The sequence below is a fragment of the Camarhynchus parvulus genome, chromosome 1 (assembly GCF_901933205.1).
Source record: "Camarhynchus parvulus chromosome 1, STF_HiC, whole genome shotgun sequence".
Classification (NCBI taxonomy): Eukaryota; Metazoa; Chordata; class Aves; order Passeriformes; family Thraupidae; genus Camarhynchus; species Camarhynchus parvulus.
The window spans coordinates 66312641-66335331 of record NC_044571.1 but is presented as its reverse complement, the minus strand read 5'-3'; the positions used below and the strand labels follow the sequence as shown (position 1 = coordinate 66335331).

Sequence of the window (22691 nt, the reverse complement as noted above, 5' to 3'; positions counted from 1 at the left end):
GCGGTTTTGATGCTTTATGATATCTGAATATATTTTGCTCGGTATCCTAAGTATGAGATATTTAATCACACTGCACCTCTCTCACGCTTAATGATTTCAAGCAAATTACAGCAAAGTTGTTTTGTTGATAAACCATGTCTGATTTGGCATCCCCTTGTTTTCTTTTTCTTTTTTTTCTCACTTTCTAATTTTTTTAACAGGTGATTATCCAGCTCCTCGTGCTGTTTTAACTGGTCATGACCATGAAGTTGTCTGTGTGTCGGTCTGCGCAGAGCTGGGACTTGTTATCAGTGGTGCTAAAGGTTGGAAACGTTTTTATGATTTAAGTCTTAAGATTTTTAGACTCCTTCTTAGTGGTATTTCTCAGACTTCCCTCAATACACATATGCTTAATTATTCCTAAGACATGTTGTAATTCTAGGAGAATCTGAAGCACTTTTCTCTGAATATTGTTATTACTATCTGCAGTCACAAGTTTAGACATATTAATTGATCATTCCTTCCAACCATCAGTTTATGCAGCTATTCTGCCCAGATCTGGAAGTGTATTTTATAAAAATGTATACAATAATTCTAATGACATCTGGTGATTTTGAAGAAACCTGTTGATAGAGACATTTATTTCAGGGAGGGCCAGCTCAAAATTCTCCACCTTGATCTTAATTGAGAGATAATTTGTAGGACTGACCTCACTCCCCAGGGAAGCAGGATCACTTTGCTTTGGAACTGGGTGCAGCATTCTGTCCAGTAGGGTTTTTCGTGATGTTTTCTAAATAATGAGCAGTTACAGGTTCTCCTTGTTGTTGTCTATGGAATCCAGAGCACCCAACAATTGCTAACGCAAGTGTTCAAAATACTTTTCCAAGCCTGCAGCAATATCCTGTATGACTGGTAATCAATGCAAATAAACCACCAGCCTCAATGAATGTTTGCTTCATCCTTCCTTACTGTTTCTCCTTAATTTATTCCATTTCACTCTTTCTGCCCATCTTCTCCTACTTCTCCTTAATTCCATGTCCACTTTTCTTCCCCCACTGCCCTCTCTCATTCAGCTTCTTAACTTGTCAAACTGCATGTCTTTTTTCCTTTCCTATTTGACTATCCCCCCTCTCCCCCTTTTCTCTTAGTTTCTTTTGTGCTTCATCAACACTTTTCCATTCTTATTTTCTTTCTTTGTATCACCCTAATTTTTCCCTTTTCCTTATATGTCTTCCTATGTCATTTCCACTCTACTCTTACATCTACATCGAGTGACTTGTTATCTCTTTCTATAGTGATGTCTGTTTTAGTCATCCCCATGGATATCTTTGTACTCATTTTTGAGTTTGCTGCTTCTGAGGGTAAGAAGGATGTGATGCTTGCTCTGCCAGGTTTTGCTCACAGCTGAGCTCCTGGGTTATTGCTTTTTATACTGTCTTGAAGCTCAACACTTATTTTTAAAGCTGAGTGTGAAACTTTTGAGTAAAGCCATTTTTAACAGGAAACCCTAATGGATCATTAACTCTTGTAATGGCACACTACATAACAGTCATAGGCAAAGTCAAGACATTTGTGAAAAGAATGTACAGTGACGCTGGAGCTAAATCTTTTTTCTTGATGCACTGCTATTTCTTACCCTTTAAGGCAGCTTCATACACTCTGGCTGCCATAATAGTCCACCCTTTCCAACTATCTTTTTCCAAATTGCCTCTTCTTAATAGAGATTGAATCTGTACTCAATTATCTACTGATCCATTACTATTTGCTGCTTTGGTAACTTTCACATTTTCACAGAGAACTAAAGATTTCAAAATCAGATTCAGAATATGTTTATAATTGATCAAGAGAAATGGAGGCCCAGTCTGTCTCCTGAAGTAGTCTTCCCATGTTCTTCCTCTTGAAATTTTAGAACATATAAAAGTGCAGAGAGAAAATATGTTTTTAAATTTCAGTTTTCCAATATATGCCTTTTTAAAAACTTTTTCTTCTGATCTGTTAGTTTCAGTCCCTTTTCAGCTTCTTAGATTGCATCTCATGACAGTGTTGCATTTTTCTGCCATCCAGTCTGAGCTCAGCCTGTGCTTCCTGGTGGGCAGCTGCTCCTCTGGAACTGGCTGTGGCACTGTGATGACCCATACAGCGCTTGAGAACCTACTGAAGCAGGAAAACAGCACATTTAGGACTCCTCTGTGGAAAATCTTATGAATCAGGTTGATGCTTCGATGTTCTTACCCAACAAACCCAAAAAACAATCTGTATATCCTTACAGGGGCATCCTAAATCAGATGTGCTTTTTTGTGCCCATGACCATTCAGCTATGAAGGTATTTTCTTTTGAAAAATCTAACAAGGTAATTTTTCTAAAGGTGAAGGCATCACTTTTTGTAATATTTTGGCACTTCAGTGTTTCCAAAGCTGAAACTCAACTACTTGAGAAAATAAATTATTTCCGCAATGGTGTCCCATGGAGGCAGCCAAACTTGGTGTTCCTCTGTATAATACCTTATGCAACACAGATAAAAGCCTGTATCAGAGGGTTTACAGATAAATGTGCTGATGCTGATTCATTCTACCTGGGCAAACCCAGCTGCTGTGTGAATTTCAAAGTTAGGAGGACTTAACATGAGGTGGCTGAGTCTGCCAATATGAATTTACTTTCAGGGTCATGAACCAGTTGTATAAGGAAGAGATTACTGTGCTGTCCAGGACTATGCTGTGATTCATAAAAGAAAACATTCAGAATTTCCTGTGACTCATTACATTTATGAGAGAAGACACCCTTTTTCTTAGTAGGAATACAGGTCTCACTTTCAAAACAAACTTTTCTCATTGTTCTTGAAATGTGAATAAGCTTAGTTTTGCATCTTAAAATGTGCATTTTCGATTTCATAGCTGTTTGTTTCTTTCATGAGTGTCATCAAAAGACATCAAAATCTCATATTAAAATCTCTCTAGAGCAAATGGAGTTACAGTACGATCTAAAATCTCTTACAGTCCAAGTATCATTGTGACTCTGTCGGCTTTCACACGGCTCCCATTGCTGAAACAAATCAGGACTGAAATCTATGCATAACAAATGTTTACTGGGGGAGAGGATCTACAGGAACTGCCATTGTCTATAGGAGAAATATTCAGTAATATGATTACATGCCCTATGGGAGTTGCTCCCACTAGTCACTGATAGGGCCACATCTGTTTAATGTGAATGGGCAGGCTAAAGAGAGTTCATGTTGTTGGAGAAAATCACTAAGAGTGAAGCTTCTGAATGCTTGGGAAGAGGAAAGAGTGTTTTAGAAGACAGATCAAGGAAAACTCCTACCAGTCTAAGTAAATAATACACTTCTGGGCATATTGTATTTATTTTCTTAACACGCTACCTCTCGCATTTCCTTTTCTGTTGTGTGTGTTAAATTCTTAAAGTTAACATTGCAGCTTCTTATATCTATGCAGTACTAATGTGATATAAAAGTGTATTATGCATCATTTTTGTGCACAGACTACATCCTTTGTATAAACAGCAAACATATGATGTATTATGTTTTCATATACAGAAGGTCCTTGCCTAGTACACACAATTACTGGAGACTTGCTGAGAGCCCTGGAAGGAACAGAAAACTGCCTGTACCCTCGCTTAATTTCAGTATCTAGTGAAGGTCACTGCATCATCTACTATGAACGAGGACGGTTCAGCAATTTCAGCATTAATGGCAAACTCTTAGCTCAGATGGAGATCAATGATTCAACCAGGGTAAATCTAAATGCAAACGAACATTTGTTGTGTGTTGCCTTTATTTATTAAAACAAATTGAATTTATTTGCTGTATGGTTTAGAGGAAGTCATATACATAAAATTGCTGCCTGCTGGTTAGGCCATTCAAACACATATCCTTCCATCATCATCTCCAAATATCAAAATGCACTTAAGCTTTTCTAGAATAAATAAGAACAAATAGTTTATGAGCCCACAGTATTCCCAGAATTTTTGTTTGGAATTAAACTTCCGTGGGAAATATGTCTTTGAAACAAAATGCTCAGAAAAGTCCTCATTCTTCATTTATTAGCCAAGACATGAATTCATGCCTTCAGGGCTCTGCTCTGTCACAAGCACTTGAAGCAGCATTAGGAATGCAGATCGCTGCTCTGCTTTAGATTGGAATGATAACACCAAGTATTGTAGAACAAATTCTGGTATGTTGAAATGTGCTGAACTCAAGTATTGGCAGATTCAGTCAAGGAGCTTTTTTGTTATCTATCGTGTTTAATGCCACACAGTTGTTTTTAAGATTTGATGATACAAAATGTGTTGGTTTATTTTTGGACTAGGGAGAGAGAGGAGAGGAAGCATTTTGCTTCAAATTTAAAGTGGGCAGAACATAAGGAATTCTTTCAAGGCAATTCAGTTTTTTAAATATTGATCCATTTCTATAAAAACTAACTGTGTGCTTGGGATTTTTTGTTTTCTTCTGAAGGCCATCCTCCTGAGCAGTGACGGGCAGAACCTGGTGACAGGAGGAGACAATGGTGTAGTGGAAGTATGGCAGGCCTGTGACTTCAAGCAGCTCTATATTTACCCTGGCTGTGATGCTGGCATAAGAGCTATGGATCTGTCTCATGATCAGAGGTGAATTTGTCATTCATATTTGTATATAAATACTAAAATTACAGAAAGAATACATCTCCATGAACTTTGTGTATATGGTATGGAATCATGAACAGGATTTGTAAGAAAAAATTACTCAGTTTTCCTGTTCATTTATCTGATTCAACCCTTACTCTGATACTTGAATCTCATCATGCAAGCACTTAATGTCAAGTTGAGGTCTTATTTCATTGAAATTAGTAAGCCAGACACTCAGCTAGCAAAATATGACTAAAACTGCATTAACTTAAAAACAAAGGAATAGTCAGATTGGATCAGAGTGCAGTAGTGCCTATTAAATTCCTTAAAACCAATTGCAAAAGTTTGAGATACATTTCTGAGTTTCAGCCAAGCTTAAGAACTTCAGACAGTGTTGCAAAAAGTGCCTTGTTCTCTTAGCTTTTTTATGTCTATGAAAAACCATAGCTCGATGAGGCAAAAGAGAATTAACATCAGCATCTTTGATATCTTTTTCAGAACTCTGATTACTGGCATGGCTTCTGGCAGCATCGTAGCTTTTAATATAGATTTTAACCGGTGGCATTATGAACATCAGAACAGATACTGAAGTGCAGTGAAGAACTGAAAGCCCAGGTAAAGCTGAGAGCACAAGTGCTGCAAAGAAAGGTGTAGTCTCTGGTGGAAAACCACGTCTGCATTGACCTCCGTTGTACATTCCATTACACCCAGCAATAGCTGTACATTGTAGTCAGCAACCATTTTACTTTGTGTGTTTTTTCACAACTGAACACCAGCTGCTGAAAAGCAAGCTTGTATCATGTAAATTATATGAATTAGGAAATGTTTTGGTAATTATTTCATATATCTTTGTTTATTGAGAAAAGGTAGTAGGATGCGCCACAAGAGACTTTTGAAAATTCTGGGGAACCTTGTGTCCAGTTATTTCAATGTTTAGGCTTTGAACCTAACATGCATCCCATCTCCAGCCTCTTTTCAAGCTGAGATTAAAAAAAAATATGTTTGATACTTTGTACATCAGATGCACATCTTAACTTTAAAGGGATACTTTTGTAAAAGTAAAACCTTGTATAAAGAACAAAACTGTTTCTTAATTTTATTGTGGAGTTACAACTTGCATGTACTTTAAACCTGATGTCTTGAAGGAACAGGTGCATTCACACAAATCAGACTGGAGATCTGCCTAAGGGTACAGCTTGTGTTAAAGGGTTGAATTTGGGAGCAAATAGTAAATCTGACATTTTCACCAACACATTTTTCACTTTTTGAATCTAAAGTTTACCCCTCTTAAGTGGAGTTCTGCTCACAAAGCATTTGGATAAAAAGCCATCATTTGCCATATTTATACTTTATACAATAGAAATTAATTTCCTCCCTTTTAGATTTAAAGACTAGACAGAAAGGGAGCAAAGAAGGAAGTTCAATTTAATGCTTTGTAATGCTTAGTGATTCCCAATACAGACAAAGTGCTATACTTCTGGATTGATAACATTTGGCATATAAATCATGGGCAAGAGAGCCCCCACTGATTTTTTTCCCCTTATTTTTAATCTGAGGAGCTTGGTTTATTTGACAGCCTTAGCTTCATTTCAGAGGTGACTGAGGTTGTTCTTTTCAGTTCTTCTGAAAATCTCACCTGAAGCCACTCAGACTAAGGCACTTCATATTTTACAATACTGTAATGAAAACTATCGGAATAATTTTCTGCACATTGTACTGATCAAATTACACACCCAGGGGTATATACACTTTAATTCATGTTTCTTCTTTGTATATTTGGTGACTGTATTGTCATAGATGTACATATTGTGTCGGTAGGGCTATGAGGCATGTAACAGGAATGTAATTTTCTCAGAATTTACACTCACTTGCAGTCATTTATTTAAAAAGATAATGGATTCTTTGTATTGGCACTTTGCACCAGGAACATATCATTATTTATTGATGTGATTACTTATTTGTTATCCACCTTGTATTAGTAAGTTTAGCCCTGAATTTCCTTCTTCATTGTTGTTTGTATTTATAAGGTCCGGAAATCATGGGGATCAATGTAATGATTAAGTTATTCATCACCTGTCTGTAAGCAATATCTTGAGTTTGTAGCTTAGAATTGGGAGACTATTGAACATCTGGAAGACAAGCTCATTTCATCTTGAGATCATGGTGAAATATTTTGGATATATAAATTCCTTAAGCTATTGTAACCATGTTTTATTGCAAAGATGTAAAATATGCCAGATGTGTGTGAGTTGGAAATCAAAAAGAAAAATAAAATATGCAAAGAATTCAGCGATTGTTTTTCATTCCAATGCAACTTTTTTAAAAGCATTCCCATTATCATTATGAACAATTATTTTTCAGAAATTCTTACTTATGTCCTAATTATATGCCAAAGGTATGCAATTCTGGGTGGTTGTTTTTCCTGGAGTCTCGGGAAAAAAACCTCACAGGTTACAGAGTGACCTCTGCAAGTCTCTTGATTGTCATGAGAGAAGCCACTAAAGTTACTTTGGTCAGCAGAAGTAAAAAAGAAGAACAAAAAATCTTAGCCTTTAAGGGATACTAAGGATCCTTGTAAGCAGGAAATAATCATATGTAATAGACCTCACAGAGAGCAAAGATCTGATGAGAGAAATTTTGGATATCTCTCAGTAACTGATAACATGGAATAAATTTAATCTTATTTTGGGCATTGAAAGTTAGAGATCTACACTGCCTGCGCAGCATAACAAAACAGGGGGTATAAGTTACCTTTTGGAACTGGTGAGGACCCTACAAAGATTACAGCAAGTAAGTGGGGACATGTATATCTACATGTTGGATGTCTAATTTAAGGTAGCAATGGTAAGTGAAATATTTTCCTCCCAGAAGTAAAAACTCCCAGAAATTTTCTAATTCTTGATAGCAGAATAGCAACCAACATAATGTCCTTTAAATTTAGAAGGATTGTTCTTTAAATAATCATCAAAATGAACAAAAGCCAATATTTGAGAACCTTATTAGAATACAGTATACATTTTAGCAGATACCTATTTATATCAATCAGCTTTTGAAAGTATAATGACCTCACTTGATTGTTTTGAAACTGTAGGAGATATGGGAGAGGAGAGGATTGGTATGTTAGTAGTGTCCTGTGAGACAGTTTATTGATATGTCAAAACCTCCATTCCATCATTATACAAGTGTCACCCTAATTTTGTATTTTATTCAACAAATTGTTTTAAAATGCACCATCGCAATTAAACAAAAAATGGATATTGCTATTTTTTAAATTAATACTGTTGTTTTCATTAAGTCTCTCAGCATGGTGTTAAATACAATCTAGTCACAAATTAGAAGCTTTTGTGCCCATGCAAACCTTTACATGAGAAATTTGCCATGGGTTACAAGAATAAAAATTCACTCTCTGTATTGCATTCATAGGTAGGGGTACCCAAACAAGTCAGACTCATAAAAAAGACAATAATAATAATAGTTTAACGTTATTACTACTACTACTACTACTACTACTAATAATAATAATAATAATAATTGTGCCAAGATATTTCAATTCCTTTGATTTATTTGTTGATTTGTGCTAATTACATTAATGTACACCCATCTATTTCAGGGCCTCTTACAGTAAACAGACAATATACACAGATCTCCAGTAAAAGTCACAAGTCTTTTCCAATGCTTCAGCTGCCCATTTCTGTCACACAGTAAATCTTGCTTTTTTCTCTCTAGAAATCTGAGCTACTGATCCCAGGGAGTCTCTGAGAGCTGCTTGTGGAACATAACGCAGCTTTGGCCAAACCAGTTAAATGCAACGAGTCTCTCAGCTAAGGGAGATGCAGCTCTAAAGATACAACTGTGCAACTAAAATATGCCTACGATGTAGATAAGGCACAGTTATTGGCTGCCTTTCTGCCAGTTCATCCTCAGTTAAGCACTGGACTACAAGTCATTGCCTTCCAGGAGAAATGATGCAAGAGCTGTGAGGCATATTCCTCGTCCAGATCCTACCACTGTTGAGGAGAATGCTGCTTTCTCTGCATGAGCAATAATAAAATTCTGCTTATTTACCCCAAGGAAAGACTAGTTAGGCTCAATTTACTGGGAAAGCTTTGGATAAATAACGATTTTGTTGATAGAGAATGTTGCAGGTAGTGTGTGTAGAGCTAAAAGTGCTGCCTGTGAGCAGGAGTTGTGGAGAATGCTTTTTATAATGCAGTGCATCAGCCCTGCTGACAAGCAAGCAGGATGAAGCAAACCTCCTGCTCCCAGGGATAAAAGTATTTGAAGCAGACACAAGGAGCGAAGGGCTGACTTATGGCAACATCAAGAAAACCACCTCCTGATACAAGATGTTTAGTACATATGAATATTTCATTTGGATCCTTAAAGCTGGAGTTTATGCTTACAGTTTTCAAGGGCTTTACTGCAAACTGGTTTTATTTAGGCTTTGGGGTGTGTGAATGTGTTGGGCATGTGTGGGTGTGTGTGTGTTACTTCCAAACTCTAAAAATGCATGGACAAAAGCTGGTATTTAAAGCAGCAAAATAGTACTGGACATTTATATGCCTACGCAATACAGTACAGTTTACAGACTCCTTAGCCTAGTGATTAATTTTGCAACATCTACAGTTAAGTTTCAATATCTGAAGCTGGTAAGAAAAACAAGTCTGGTGTTTGCTTTCTTATAAAGTTTATAAGCTGTGGCCATATATTTACATAAGGATTTACATAGATGAAAATCTGCCAAACAGCTGACTTGGTTTATAGTCCATTCATTGTGAACAACCACATTTTGGACATTGGAAACAACTACTTTTCGAGATACTGAGATGGAAGTGACTCTTAATTCTTCATCAAAAAAGTACTCAATATTAGTTGGATATAGTCTTTCATGAAATATTAGTCTTTCATGAAATCATTGATATTCTTTTTACACATTTGAAAACTCATCAAAACTATCAAGTCTATCTTTCACAAATTATTGTGATAGTAAATAATCTCATTATTTTAATTTATCCATAAATTACTTGTGAACCACTATTTTCTATAGGATAATGTCACAATGAAGACTGTCATAATTTGATTCATTTTCCCTTTTAATATATTGGCCAGGATTTTGTAGTTTTAATCATCTTTTAAAAGGTAAAAGTCAATAACTCAAAATATACCCCATCCATACCCTTTAAACTCTTTGAAGGAAATTATAGAATACACTGCCTTGAGACATTTTACATTAGCTGAAAATTTAACCTCAAGCACACAGAAGTTAAATAGTCCCTCTTATTTAATTTATGTTTTTCATGGAGGGATAGGTGACACATATAGTATTTTCACTGGGAACTTCTAGAATAATATAGTTCCACCTTTATAATTTCTCAGGTAATTTATTTGCCTTGTGTAACATCCCAAGCTAGAGGACTTTCTACAGAGAGTCCTCAGCTTATTTCAGAGGACCAAAATGCCACCAACCAATGGGCAGAATGGGCTCAGTTTGTCCTGGGGTTGAAGCACTTACATCTTTCTCTGGTGTGGATAATCTGTCAATGGATGTGAGTTAGCTTGACTGAGTAATGAAAATGTTTTTTATATCAGATGGGCTAGAATTCCTGAAAACAATGACAAATATGTTACAAGGACTGATTTCATGTTTGCATCCCAAACATGCTCATTTTCCACGTCAAAATGATGAGGATTCCCCCTGCTGTCTTGGCCTCCACACCCCAAGTTTCGGTGGAAGCACATTTCACATCCCCAGGAACAGCAGTGCCGCAGGCCAGGCGAGGTGCTTGGCTGCACCTGTGCTGCCCAGGGGAGGCTGGAGGGCACAGAGTTGTAATCCTGGCTGGGCTGGACTGGGCTGGGTTGTCTGAAGCCATCACACAATTCTGCTGATGATGTGTGAGAGGCACCAGCTGCTCCCTGCCTTGGTGCGGCACCAATGGCCCCCGTGCACAGGGGGTGAGGCAAGAGGGTCCTGAGTTAAATCACATTACTACTGACACCCTCTCTGCCCCTTCAGTTTTATCTGGTTATTAATCCCATACATGTCAAGACAATAACATGAGAAAGTCGGGAAAGAAGAGCCTGGGTTTCAAACCTCTCCTCTGAGGGAGCCATGTTCTCCCTCAAGGCAGGAAGAGAACAGCAATTTTGAGCACATGATGGGGACACTTCATATTAAAAACTGTTCCTTGTGCACTAGACAAGGAAGTGACAGGGACAGGAGAAGGACAACACCTACAGTCCACCTAAACCTTCATTTGCAGCTGGACCTTGTTGGACTAAGGTAGTTATGTGTGCTCTGGTGCAGGCTGGCATTTCAGCTGTGCATTGCAATAAATGATACAAAACAGCTTTCATGGATTTACAGGCAGGTAGCTAGCCTAGCTCTTTAATAAGACTCACAGGAAGGTACATAGTGATTGACTGGAAAATATATTACTGGGGAGAAAACCATGAAGATATAAAAGGCAATCATATAAATGTCACAACAGATGAATATACAGCAACATTTTAGACAGAAGAATTTTTATTCCAAAAACCAGAATATATCTTCCAGGTTAATGAGTATTCTAAATGCCAGTGACGATGTATACTGACTGCAGAGCTTTTGCATATGTTCTGGGCTTGTCCAGAGTGACACACAGTTGGCAACAGACAATAATTAGCAAATGCATACAATCCTTTTGCAGTCTAGAGTAACTCATTTGCAAGACTGGTTTAGGAGGCACTGTGGTCGCTTTGTCTAACACTCTCTTCTCAGTGAACTTTAGAATACTTTACCTAAAATTTTTCAGTCTAATATTGATCTCAATGCCTTTTGACATTTGGACAGAGAAGATTTTATGAAAAACTTGGATTTTGAAATGCATCTCATACAATTCTAAATAATGAGTTCAACATAGGATGATAATAAGTGTAGTAAGTATTATTTTCTGTGATAAAGTAGATCTTCTCTAAGCATGGAAAAACATTGTAAAAGAAAAAGTATATTTTACATGTGAAGTAATTTCTGAGAAGACTCTGGAACTTAAGGGGGATTTTATACAAATACCTTCTCTTTATGTACAGACAACAGCTAAGTAAGGTTCAGAACAACAATAGAAATAAAACAGGTTTCATTAGCAATTCTTTTTTACCATCTTCCACTTATCCATTTGTATGCTATTGAGGATTCTTCAATCACTTAGGTCTAAGTTGGTATGCGTAAACTACATTTAAATGTGCAGTGTATCAAACACAGAATCCTCACTGTTCTGTATTCTCCAACTGTATTCAACCAATTTTAGCTCAAAACCACATTTTTGGTGAAACAACTTTCAATCTCAATCTCATTTGAAATTCTACCTTTCTTTCTATTTGCACATTTTGTGCAATCTTATTTTTATAATATATTTATTATATAATTCAGCAAAACAGAAACAAAGAAGCTATGCTTCATCCTAAGGTTATTACTGTTCAAAATAGCAGTTACTAGAGAGACTATATCTAATTGTAGCTAATAGGTGTAACCCAAACTTCAGAAACAAAAATAAAACCTGTAAAATTATTTTTCTATTTGAGTAAGTTTTCTAGATTCAGCAAGCCACGTGTACTATTGAAGATACACCAGCTGATGGTCTGTATTTTTGTTAGTTATACACCCACAGCTGCAAAGATGTGCTTCCGTAAAAAAATTTTATTAAACAGGTAAGCTTTCATAGCACAAATGTAGGCCACTTTTTTAGCCCAGTTCACTCAAAAATTGTAAGATCAGTAAATCTACCTTAATGATTGGCACTTGCCTAGAAAAACTCCGTGCAATCTTACTGTTTTTATCATAGAAGCGCAGGAGTTACCAAATACTGCAAAATTTTTATGAAGCTTTATTCTAGGATTTTTTTTAAATTATTTTCAGGGTAATGGACAATTAAGAGGAGCAAACTCTTAAGTCAGCAAACTAGGATTGTCAGGCAGCAGGTGGATAGTTTATATATTTCTGATTTTCAAAAGACTTTTCCTGGCAATTCTAGATGTGCCAACAGTGCATGAGCTGAGCAGCAACCAAGTCATACAAGACAGAAAACAAACATGGAGAACTGCAAGCACATAGCAAGGTGCTTCAACAATCCTATTTTCTCATGGGATAAGAATGGACAACTCATTCTTTGGCGTGACTTTCCAAGGCTTTGATAAAAGCACCATATTGCCCTTTTCTCAAAGGAAAGGCATCAAGTTGGCCTGAAGAAATCATACAAATCACTGCTGTTCAACATTCTGTTCCCTGAAGTAGGAATATCCAGATGACAGGAATAGGGAGCAGCACCACCATCATCCGAGTAACACAAGTGCCCCCAGCTTCCTAACAAGTGAAGCCATGTTGCTGACAAGCACCCTATTAGCTCTGTCCTTCAAAGCCTTATCTAGGGAGACTGCTGTGAAATCAGGGAAGAAAATAAGAATTCAGCTGTCATAACAGCCTGAGTGAATCACCTGACTGAACTCTCTATTTTCAGAAACCAGTCACTGTAACTGTGACGTGGATCTGGAGAGGCCACCTTCACGCCGGTTCCAGCTGATAAGTAGAAACTGACACTTCGTAATGTTAGGTTAAATGCTTCTCAGAAAGACCATATCTGAATTAAGGAAAGACCAGATGCATTCCTTGATTTCACAAACAAGTTCACTTTTCCTTATCTATCCACTACACTAAAAATCAATGTGTAACTGAGAATGTGAAGGCTAAAGGGACTCAAGACACTTATTACACATGACACTTAAGCTCAGTGCTATTTATGGTAGAAAATTACACTGACTTACAAAATAGTTGTAAGAAAACATTTCTTGAAAATTTAAACTTGTTTCATATGTTCCAAAAAATTATCACATGGATCTTATGCAAAAGAAGACTGACAGGTATTTAGATACAAAAGAGAGACATTTTGAATTGACTTTACCACTACTAAATCTAGTTTACAGTGCTACACTGGCTTATAAGCCTAGTTAAATTCCAGAGGAACACACTTCATGGTAACATTTATCTGTATATCACACTTGACACTTAATTTATCATAGTTTTCTGTGCGTCTTCCAGCAGAGAAGACAACTAGGCTGAAGTCTGAATTTCTAATAAAAGTCTTGTGTGACCCCCCTGAATTAAATCATACAACCATTAGCATTTGAAGTGCACCATCTTGTAAAAACACCTCCTGAAGACTGAAATTCAAAGCTTGCTGATTCCTGTCTAGTGTGTCCCCAGATGAACTGATTCGCATTGAGGCGAGTTCATATCTTTGAGCCGCTTACCAACACACAGGTGGGTTTCAAGTCCGTAGGCTGAGACCCGCTCTGCATGGAAAGGCACCCACTAAATCCAGGTTATTTTTCACTCAATGCTTCAGATATCCAAGATCAGATATCCAAATCTGTACAGGCCACCAAAGGCTACTGTTACTGCAAATGGAAATATGTAAACAGGCACTTGTGGAGAGGGACCCATTTGAACTGTTGAGATACCTGACTTACGTGTCAAAAAAGCCTAATGAGAGAAATCTTTCCGTGGTCATACACACTTATTTCTCTCCACCTGTAGCAAATACAGCCTGGGGTGACTGGCTCAGAAGGCAATACCTCATATGTATACAAGTTAATGCATTATAAACCAGTGTTGATCATCCAGTCCCTCCTTCACATTTGATCCTGACAAATTTGGACTCTCCCTGCCCTGCAGGTATGGCTTCTTCTCCCACCTGTCAGGTAAAGTGAATCAGGAAGTAGAAAGAGATACCTTCTCCCTCTTTTTTTGTACCCCGCTGTCTTCATTCTTGATTAGATGAGTTGTTTGGATATATTAAAGCTTAGTCACACTGTCCAACCATCATCTCAGAGCTGTGTTACAGCCATACCAGAACAGTGTTGAAGTACATAATGTGTAGAAAGGGGAAAAATGAAAGAGAAGAGAACTACAAAGGACCTCAGGAGTGGGAGGAGCTAAAAAACCTGGCGTGTCCTGCTGAGAATGGGTTGTCCCAGGGAAAGGCAACCTGAGCCTCTGGCTGTGTACAAAGCAATACATCAAGTATCTACTTCAAGTCAGGTAAATACAGGGAGAGGGGGTTTTCTGGTTGGATCTTGGCGACAATAGTTTCAACATGATTTTCTGTCTCCTGTGGTCCCAAACTGTGATTTCTATTTGCATGTTGTAAATTAATAAATGGATTTGCATTTTACTGTATCCTGATTTGAATCAAAGGTGCCTGCAACAAAGAATCCCTTACATGGGATACAGCAAAATCAAACCACAAGATGAGGGCTGCAGAATAAGTGCTAAATTCACCAAAATCCTGTTGAAGGTATTCAAAGAGCTCAGCAGCCCTCTGTAAAAGATAAGCAAGCAAGAATAAGGTCTGGAGATCAAGTGAAGTGACTCCTGGATACCAGTAATAGTCAAAAAAATTCCTGGGTGTTTGAGGACCATGCTTAGACCAGAGATGTGTCCTTAGCTTGTGCAATTTCTGATAATCCAAAACTAAGTGAAGGTTTTAACACACTGGGGAGTTCAGTGGCCACAGTAGAGGTTGTGATCTGGGCAGAGGAAGGGAGAAGAGGAAATGAAAGAATCCTCAGCATGTTCCAACAAGTCTCTGATCTAAGGACAGGATGCTTATCAAAGGACAAAAATGAAAATACAGCATCATGCCCTAATGAGAAGTCTGAAAATAGCATGTATTTTCTATATTTTGTAACTGCCTTTTAAACTCAATTGGCTAATGAATCATACAGCTCTTACAGTACTGCAATTTCTGTTCCTCAGCTATGGAGCACAGACGCAGCAAAGAGTTAGAGAAAAAGTAGAATTAATTTGCTAAATAATTTAACTAAGCAGGGTGAGTTAAATAGGTTCCCACCAAATGAAATTCATTATAACAAGTGAGTCTTACAGATAGCACAAACACCTGCCTGAAATACCTGAGAAAATCCACAGAGAAAATTTCAAAACCTCCCATGAACAGTAAAAAATGTCTTGTGTAAACTGTTGTACATTTTATTTGTTAAACTGTGTTTGTTTTATTGTTGAGGGAAAGAAAACTAGTTATTAAAAACATTTTATTTCAGTCCAATGTTTTTTATAATTTTACTTTGTCAACAGATGGGGGGATATATTCCAAACACATAATGAGTTTATCACTTTTCAAATGCAACTGCTGCCAAATCTCAAACATTAGAGTCTTCTCTCAGCTGCAGCATTATGAACAACAGAATAATTATATTGAGTTTCACAAATGTTTATGGTATTTTAAATGAGAAAAAAATTATTTACAATTAGTATATTTTCATTAGGGTGTAGGTGTTGTCTGGTAATAATTCAACAATTATTGTCATCAAAGTCGAATGGTTTGGTGATAATATTCATTAGGCAGAATGAGCTTCAAAAAATGGTTGTCGACATTTGTTCTTAGTTAACTCTGATAAAGAACTGTAGAAAAGCCCAAATGCAATATATCACAATTTCTAAGGTTGGTTTGAATTACACTACTGACATTTTATTATATATATTGTGTTGATCAGGTTTAAAAAATTTATGTAGTGTTTGCTTTGGAATGGAGGTAATTTCTGTGGTTATGGATTAGCAGTGCAGCTTGGCTTTTCTCACTCTCCGTTACCCCAGGCTATAGCCAGAGAATAATTTTTGTTTGATATTGCCAACTTGGAATTTATAGGTGCACAGCTCAAACCACCAGTTGCCAGAGGCACTCATAAACCCTTCTTCCTAGCACAAACTATCAATATATAACCTGATCAGGAGCATGCACTGAAAGTAATGGCTCTTTGTTTCCTTCCAGCTGCAAAGTGACATTGCCGGCCAAGCAGGATTTGGGTAAGAGGAAAGCAGTGATAGTAACTGTTCTCTGACAGATGCCTCAGCAATTTCAACCTGCTGATATTCAGTGCAATGAAATAGCCCTATTTGGAGCCATTCTACAGAGAAAATCTGGCCAAAACTCGCATTTGGTCTGAATGAGACCAGAAGGACTCAGTAGTCAGTGTCTAACATGGACCCCTGAACTGGAGGAGAGGTGAGTGCGAAGGTCCTCCTCCTCTCCTTCCTCCTCTGTTCAATCTGGACATTTCTGGCAAAATGGAATTTCTTCTGCAAATCACAAATTTTCAAAATCTGACAAGTCCAGTAGAAATATCTTTTCATATAGCAATTTTATCAGAGAAAGGTAGTTCAGAGTTGTGTCTGTAACGTGCTGATCCAAGATGTGAGGGAGTCCTTAATCCAGAGCATTTTTTAAATGTCAAGAGCATTTTGAGGAAGGCTGAGCAGGATCTGATGCCTGGGTGGGTACTGTGCAGACTCGGGCATGGAAAGAGCTCACCCTTCATCAAAAATGTTCAAAAGAAGATTTTATTACATTCTAGTGGTAACAATAAGCCTCTCCTAAACCGCAGGAGTTATTACAAAAAAGAAAATATTCAAGTATTGGTCCTTTATTCATATCTGCCATGGGAAGACCTTTGCAACATCAATGAAAGCTCAAGTAGGCTACAAAATTTATGCTGTATGGAGAGGAGGTTTTTAATGAAGGCATAAAAGGAAAATGGATGCTAAGCATGACAAACATCTGCACAAGAACAAAGAAGATGAAAACCATCTTCATCTGCCCAGTCCTACAAATGCTGTGTGTGCCCTTCCTGCCACAGAAACAGGACACTATAGGCTCAGCTTTCACCATCTCCAAAGACTTAGACAGAAATGTGGAAGAGCTGAAAAATCCTTCAGATTGTATAATATAGGAGATCATAAAATCAGTAGGAGAGTTTGAAAATTTAGATTTATGAGCTGATGGAAATTACTTAGACATCCACACGGTCAGAATCTCTTCCATGCAGTCAAACTGCTTAAAGATCAAAGTATTTGTATCAACATTATCAGCAGGCATAAAAAAAAAAAAAAAAAAACCCACGACATACAACAGATGTGCCTTTGTCTGCCCTCAAATTGTCAAGGGTTAGCAACTCAGTGCTATGGGGCAGGGCACACACAACATACACATGTAATATGGACATGTAGTATGGTTCTGGGGAAAGAACAAAAAAGCGTTTGGGTGGAACACCAAAAATGGGAAGAATTGCACACACCTTTGTTGACTTTTGTTCCTCATATTTATAATTTGCATGCTACACATACCATTGTATGTAGAAGCTCTGAACATTGAGAAGTTTGCACATTTCCAGCAGCAGAGGTGCTCAACAAGCATGACTAAACTAATGTAGAAAATGAAATAAACTACTGATATGTCTACATATGATATTCTACATCAGGTAATGAGGTTCCCACAAATTAGAATATCAGGAATGACTCTGTAACTTCATGACTCTCACTTCAAGATGTAATCTCCATTGTGGCTGTTCATTCTTTCGTGGTTTGATCTGATGGTTCATGAAATAAGGATAAATCTGAGGGGATATTAGCAATCTGTACAAAATCCTGTATCAACCTATGAACCAAATTCACACATTTGTTTTTTTCTTTAGAGGTAATGGGGTGTTTCGATTTCTCAAAGCTGTTATTTCATATACAATGTTTGCCTTATAACAAAACCCAAAAACCGTTATGCAGAAATGTTGTGTGGAGAACCAAGCTTGCTCACAAGCAGGGAAACATTGCTGTTATCATTCATAGGCAATGGGGCTCCAGTGATTCCAATGGAAAGACAAATGCAGCCCTTATCCTGAGAAAATCATTCTCAAACACTTCTGTCCCAGAAAGACTTTAACCCTTCACAGGGCTTCAGCCTTCTGCTTGTAAGCCTCCCTTATTAAATTCTTTCCCTGAACTATTTCTCAATTCACTCTCAACACTCTCCCAATCCTTTATTTTACAGGTCAACCTAATGTAAGCAAGATGTTCAGTATGTCTGGGCTGAGGCAGGACCAAAGTGAAAGCCACAGTGAGCTCAGCTGAAAGCAGGGAAAGAAAAGAACGTTATTTTAAAGAAGTGTTCAGCAAAAATAATCTCCTCCAAGAGACTCATCACCTGTAAAAGATCTCCAGATGGAGAGTGAGCCCCCTTCTCCTCTTATGAAAAGACTGGCTACCAGAGAATTCAGCTTTACTATAGTAAAAAACTGAAAATCCTTCCCTCTGACTGTGGACATTACCTGGTTACACAGGACTCTGCTTGCAAAACCAAGAACCACTTATTTTCCTTCTGAATTATGGCATACATGGCAATGTCTTTCAGGATTTTCTCCTAAGTCCATTTGCAGATCTGATGAGAATGGGCTTGCCTCCCATGCATCCACTGAGGTCATGGCCAGTTTAATTGTTCTCAGGGAAAGCAGCTGCTGAGAGAGAAAGGTAATGGGGGCTGTTCCAAAAGCCCAAAGACAGCTCTGAACACAGAAGAAACATTTTGAAGTACAATCTGAAGTAGTGTCCTATAATACAGATTTAATGGAAGAAATACTCTCTAGAACTGAACAGTTTTACCTCAGCGTCCGTGGAGATGAACTTTAACTTGCATTTTTTTACAGAGGTGTTCTTTCAAATAGCAGAGAAGGAAAAGCCATTGCCATTTTCCTTTGTGCTCACTCAGCTTTCAGTCTGGGACAGCCTTCCCCAAAACAGCCTATTTTCAGCTGGCTCAGGCATGGCTATATGGGCTGCAGCTACATTTACGATTTCCATTCACACACAGCCTCCAAGAATCATCCTTCACATTACTGTGTCTCTTCTCCAATCTGACAGTACTTTGAAGTATAGGGGCACCTTCAACATAAGAACTGTAAATACTCTACAATAACAGGCTGCTTATGAATTAAGTCTTGCTTGCACTGGCAAGCAATTCCTGTATTGAATTAAACATCTTTTCCAAGCCCCTAAATAAATTCATGAGACTACAGAAACCATCTCGAAAGATATCTGGGATCTCTTGTCTCCCAGCCCTCTTCCTCCCTCACAGATGTATGCAGTGTTGATTATTGCCTGTATTAAGACAAATTATATTTAGCAGACCTGAAGCTGTACACATCTTTAAAGCAGACTGGCTCTGTGTCACTGTGTGAAGAAACTGCTGTATGCAGGCAATAGTTCACAGTTATTGTTTGGATCTTTGCTTTCTGTTTTTATACATATATATATAAAAAAAAAAAACAAAAAAAACCAACCAAAAAAACCCCTTCCCTGTAAAACCTGGGATGCAATAAAAATGAAGGAAACAAAGGGTTTTTCAGATGGTGAAATCAGTCAGAACCCTGATTAATGGGAAAAATCACAGCAGAATTGAATTCTTTGATTCTCACATTTCTCTATTAAGAGAGACTTCCCAGGAAGCTCATTCTCACATCAGCAGTGTACCCGATATCCAGGGAGTAAATGAGCAGGAACTCACCGCAGTGCCAGACTTCTATCAGCCATTAGAGCAGCAAAGATTTACAGCATGAGGCTCTGCAATAAACCATACTTATGGTGATAAATCAATTCTCAGAAGAGAGAGAAGAATGTGCTCCTATGGGCTGATGTGGTTAAAGCACAGGAGTGGACCCCCAAAAAAAAGGAGTCTTGTGCAAAATGTAGTTATACCACGATGGTGCTGCTGTGTGAGTTCTGTCAATTCATAGAGCATATTCCTGCATTGTCTACCTTTCGAGTAAGATATTTCCTTTTCTCTCAAGTATTCGTGCCTGTGAAGGGCTCTGGCATTCTTACACAGGAGGTGCTGTAGAAGCACAATTTTGCAATAATTTTCTGTATAGACAAAAATTTTTAAAAGGCATTTCAGTGTTTTACAGGACTGGAACATGGCTGGTGAGAAATATACATTTCTGGGGGAAAGCATGACAACTATGTTTTAATGCAGAATGGTCTAAAGGTGAAAAGAGCACAATGTGACTCCTTTCAAGTTATGTGATAATCTGGAACCATACATTTGCAAGAGACTTAACAGGAATAAAGAAAGCATCCTGATAACAGATCTTAATCAACTACCATGGCCTCACCAGCACATTCTATCCTCCTTAAAAAGGGAGAGGAAGAAATAACCCTAAACAGGACCAGCATTTCAGGCACATATTAGAGAAGCTTTACAGCAAGCAGCAAAACCAGTTTTTGTCAGTGATAAAAATGCAGATCTCATTTACCAGACATGTAAGAGACAAATCTGAATAGTAAGAAATATCTGTTTAATATCTTCGAAAGTCTGGTCTTAGCAGCGGATCAATCAAGAAACAGAAGGTGAATGGAAAGGATATGCTGTGACCAATTTGTCCTTGGGAATAGACAATAGAGCAAGAAGCAGAATGTGCTCATCTGTGACTCAGTGTGCACAACTCAGATGCCACATCCGCAGCAGAGATTACTGTCCTCAGTTCCCCTCACTGAGAAAGGAGATAACAAGTTTCAAGACCACAGTTCCTCTTGTTCTAAGGCAAACACTTAAAATAGATATCTGCTGGTTTAAAATGTTTGTTTCCCTCTTTTGTCTATAAAGAGGATTCAGAGTGATTAACTTAGTAATTAGAGACAGTTTAAAAGTGGTATGAGGAATCTCATCCCAAAATTCATACCAAGATGAATATTCTCTTCCAGATGTCCTGCCACAATAGCGCCTATCTCAATGCTGCGGTAATTCTTTACAGAAATGAAGCTGTTAGGAATAACCTCATATATCTAAAGAAAGGACATTTGAGAATGATGCTTTGACCTCAGAATAGTTTTATACATTTCCATGTATTATTATTTCCATGCTCCTGTTCCAAGCATAAGCCAAAATTGATTGTGAAAATGGTCTTTTGCTTTTTGCACCCAGCTGTTCACACACCTGCATGAAAGCTTCTGCTTTGCATTTGAATTCTAAGTGCATCTGAAACCCTAAGGGATCTGAAATTTGGAAGTGGCTGTTGTAGAAAAAACCATCCCTGAGAAAACTGCAAACCTTCTTGCAATGTTAGTTATGAAGCAATGCCTGCTTAACAATGGAATTAACAAAACTTGCTGGTATTTTGGCAAATTCTAGAACTTTCAGATTCAAAAATGGGACTAACAAGCAATTCATTGGCCAGGACTGGAAAGCATATTGCTTCCAATGTTGATAAAATGCAGCAGCACCTTAGGAGAAGGATTGTATGAACTAAATATTTTTACAAGAGATAGCAAGACAGGCCCATGGAGCTTAGTGACATTAAACACTAACATAATATAAATATTTAACAACCTCTGCTTCTGAGAAAATTCAGTCCACATGAAACATAAATTAGGATAGTGTATTATGAGCCTATTCCAGTATTAGCATTAATGAGATCTAAACTGGCCAGACAAAGCCAAAATAACAAAATAGTTGCCAGAAAACAGCGGCTAATCTATCTGCCATGCTGTCTTCAGCCGTCTTATGAAGGTCTGAGTCCAAGCTGTAGTCAGTGATACTTACCCTAAAGTCAGAGAAGATTAGTAAGTCAGGTGTCCTAGTCCACAGTACTGGGCTGAAAGATAAAGTGGAATTCATTTAATCTGTTAATCAGGATTCTAACATTCAAATGCCCTATCCTGAAGCTTTTTCTAACTGACATTGCATTGAATGATAAAGTTAATATCAGCTGACAGTTTGCCAGAAGCCATTAATATAAACTCTGAATTTTGTTTCAGGGCTTGTTAATTTTGTTGTGGCCTTAGACGACAAAGAATTCTAGTAAAGAATCACCATGTTCCCTATTTTTTCTTTTAGTAAAATTTTCTCCTTGCTTTTTTTTTTTTTAAAGAAACTAAAATTAAACTAGACCTTTATTTATACAATGCTCTGCACTGGTCCTGGATTTATTTTTGAAAGTTGGTAAACTCTCCCTGCAATTTAAATTGATTAAATAGGTACAGCTGTGTAAATGGACAGAGTTAGGCTGTAAGTCATATGTTTTCATTTCTAAATTATGTGTAGAAGAACACAGAGAAAATAAGCAAAGAAGAAAAAGTGTATAGAGAAGAGTTCACTATATTCAGGATTAGGAAAATAAAATTACATACAAGATTTGATTGCTGCCACATTTTGCTCTCACACAGCAGATGCTGTGGTCAGCCATGGCTGCCTTATTCACACCAGTGGCCTGGGATGCAGGGCATG

General features: G+C 37.6%; 1 protein-coding gene across 13 annotated transcripts in view; it reads left to right on the top strand.

Annotated features, from left to right (window-relative positions):
• The window catches only part of NBEA (neurobeachin), a 453637-nt gene extending 446441 nt beyond the window's left edge, over positions 1 to 7196 (top strand). For 12 of the 13 annotated variants that reach the window (XM_030944908.1, XM_030944837.1, XM_030944889.1 and 9 more), the window contains 4 exons: positions 201 to 302; positions 3530 to 3726; positions 4448 to 4599; positions 5095 to 7196. In XM_030944908.1, the coding sequence (XP_030800768.1) occupies positions 201 to 302; positions 3530 to 3726; positions 4448 to 4599; positions 5095 to 5185 (542 nt within the window). In that variant the 3' untranslated portion in view covers positions 5186 to 7196. The remainder of the gene's footprint in view (positions 1 to 200; positions 303 to 3529; positions 3727 to 4447; positions 4600 to 5094) is intronic. The other variant, XM_030944855.1, reaches the window with a different exon arrangement.
• Positions 7197 to 22691: the final 15495 nt, after the last annotated feature.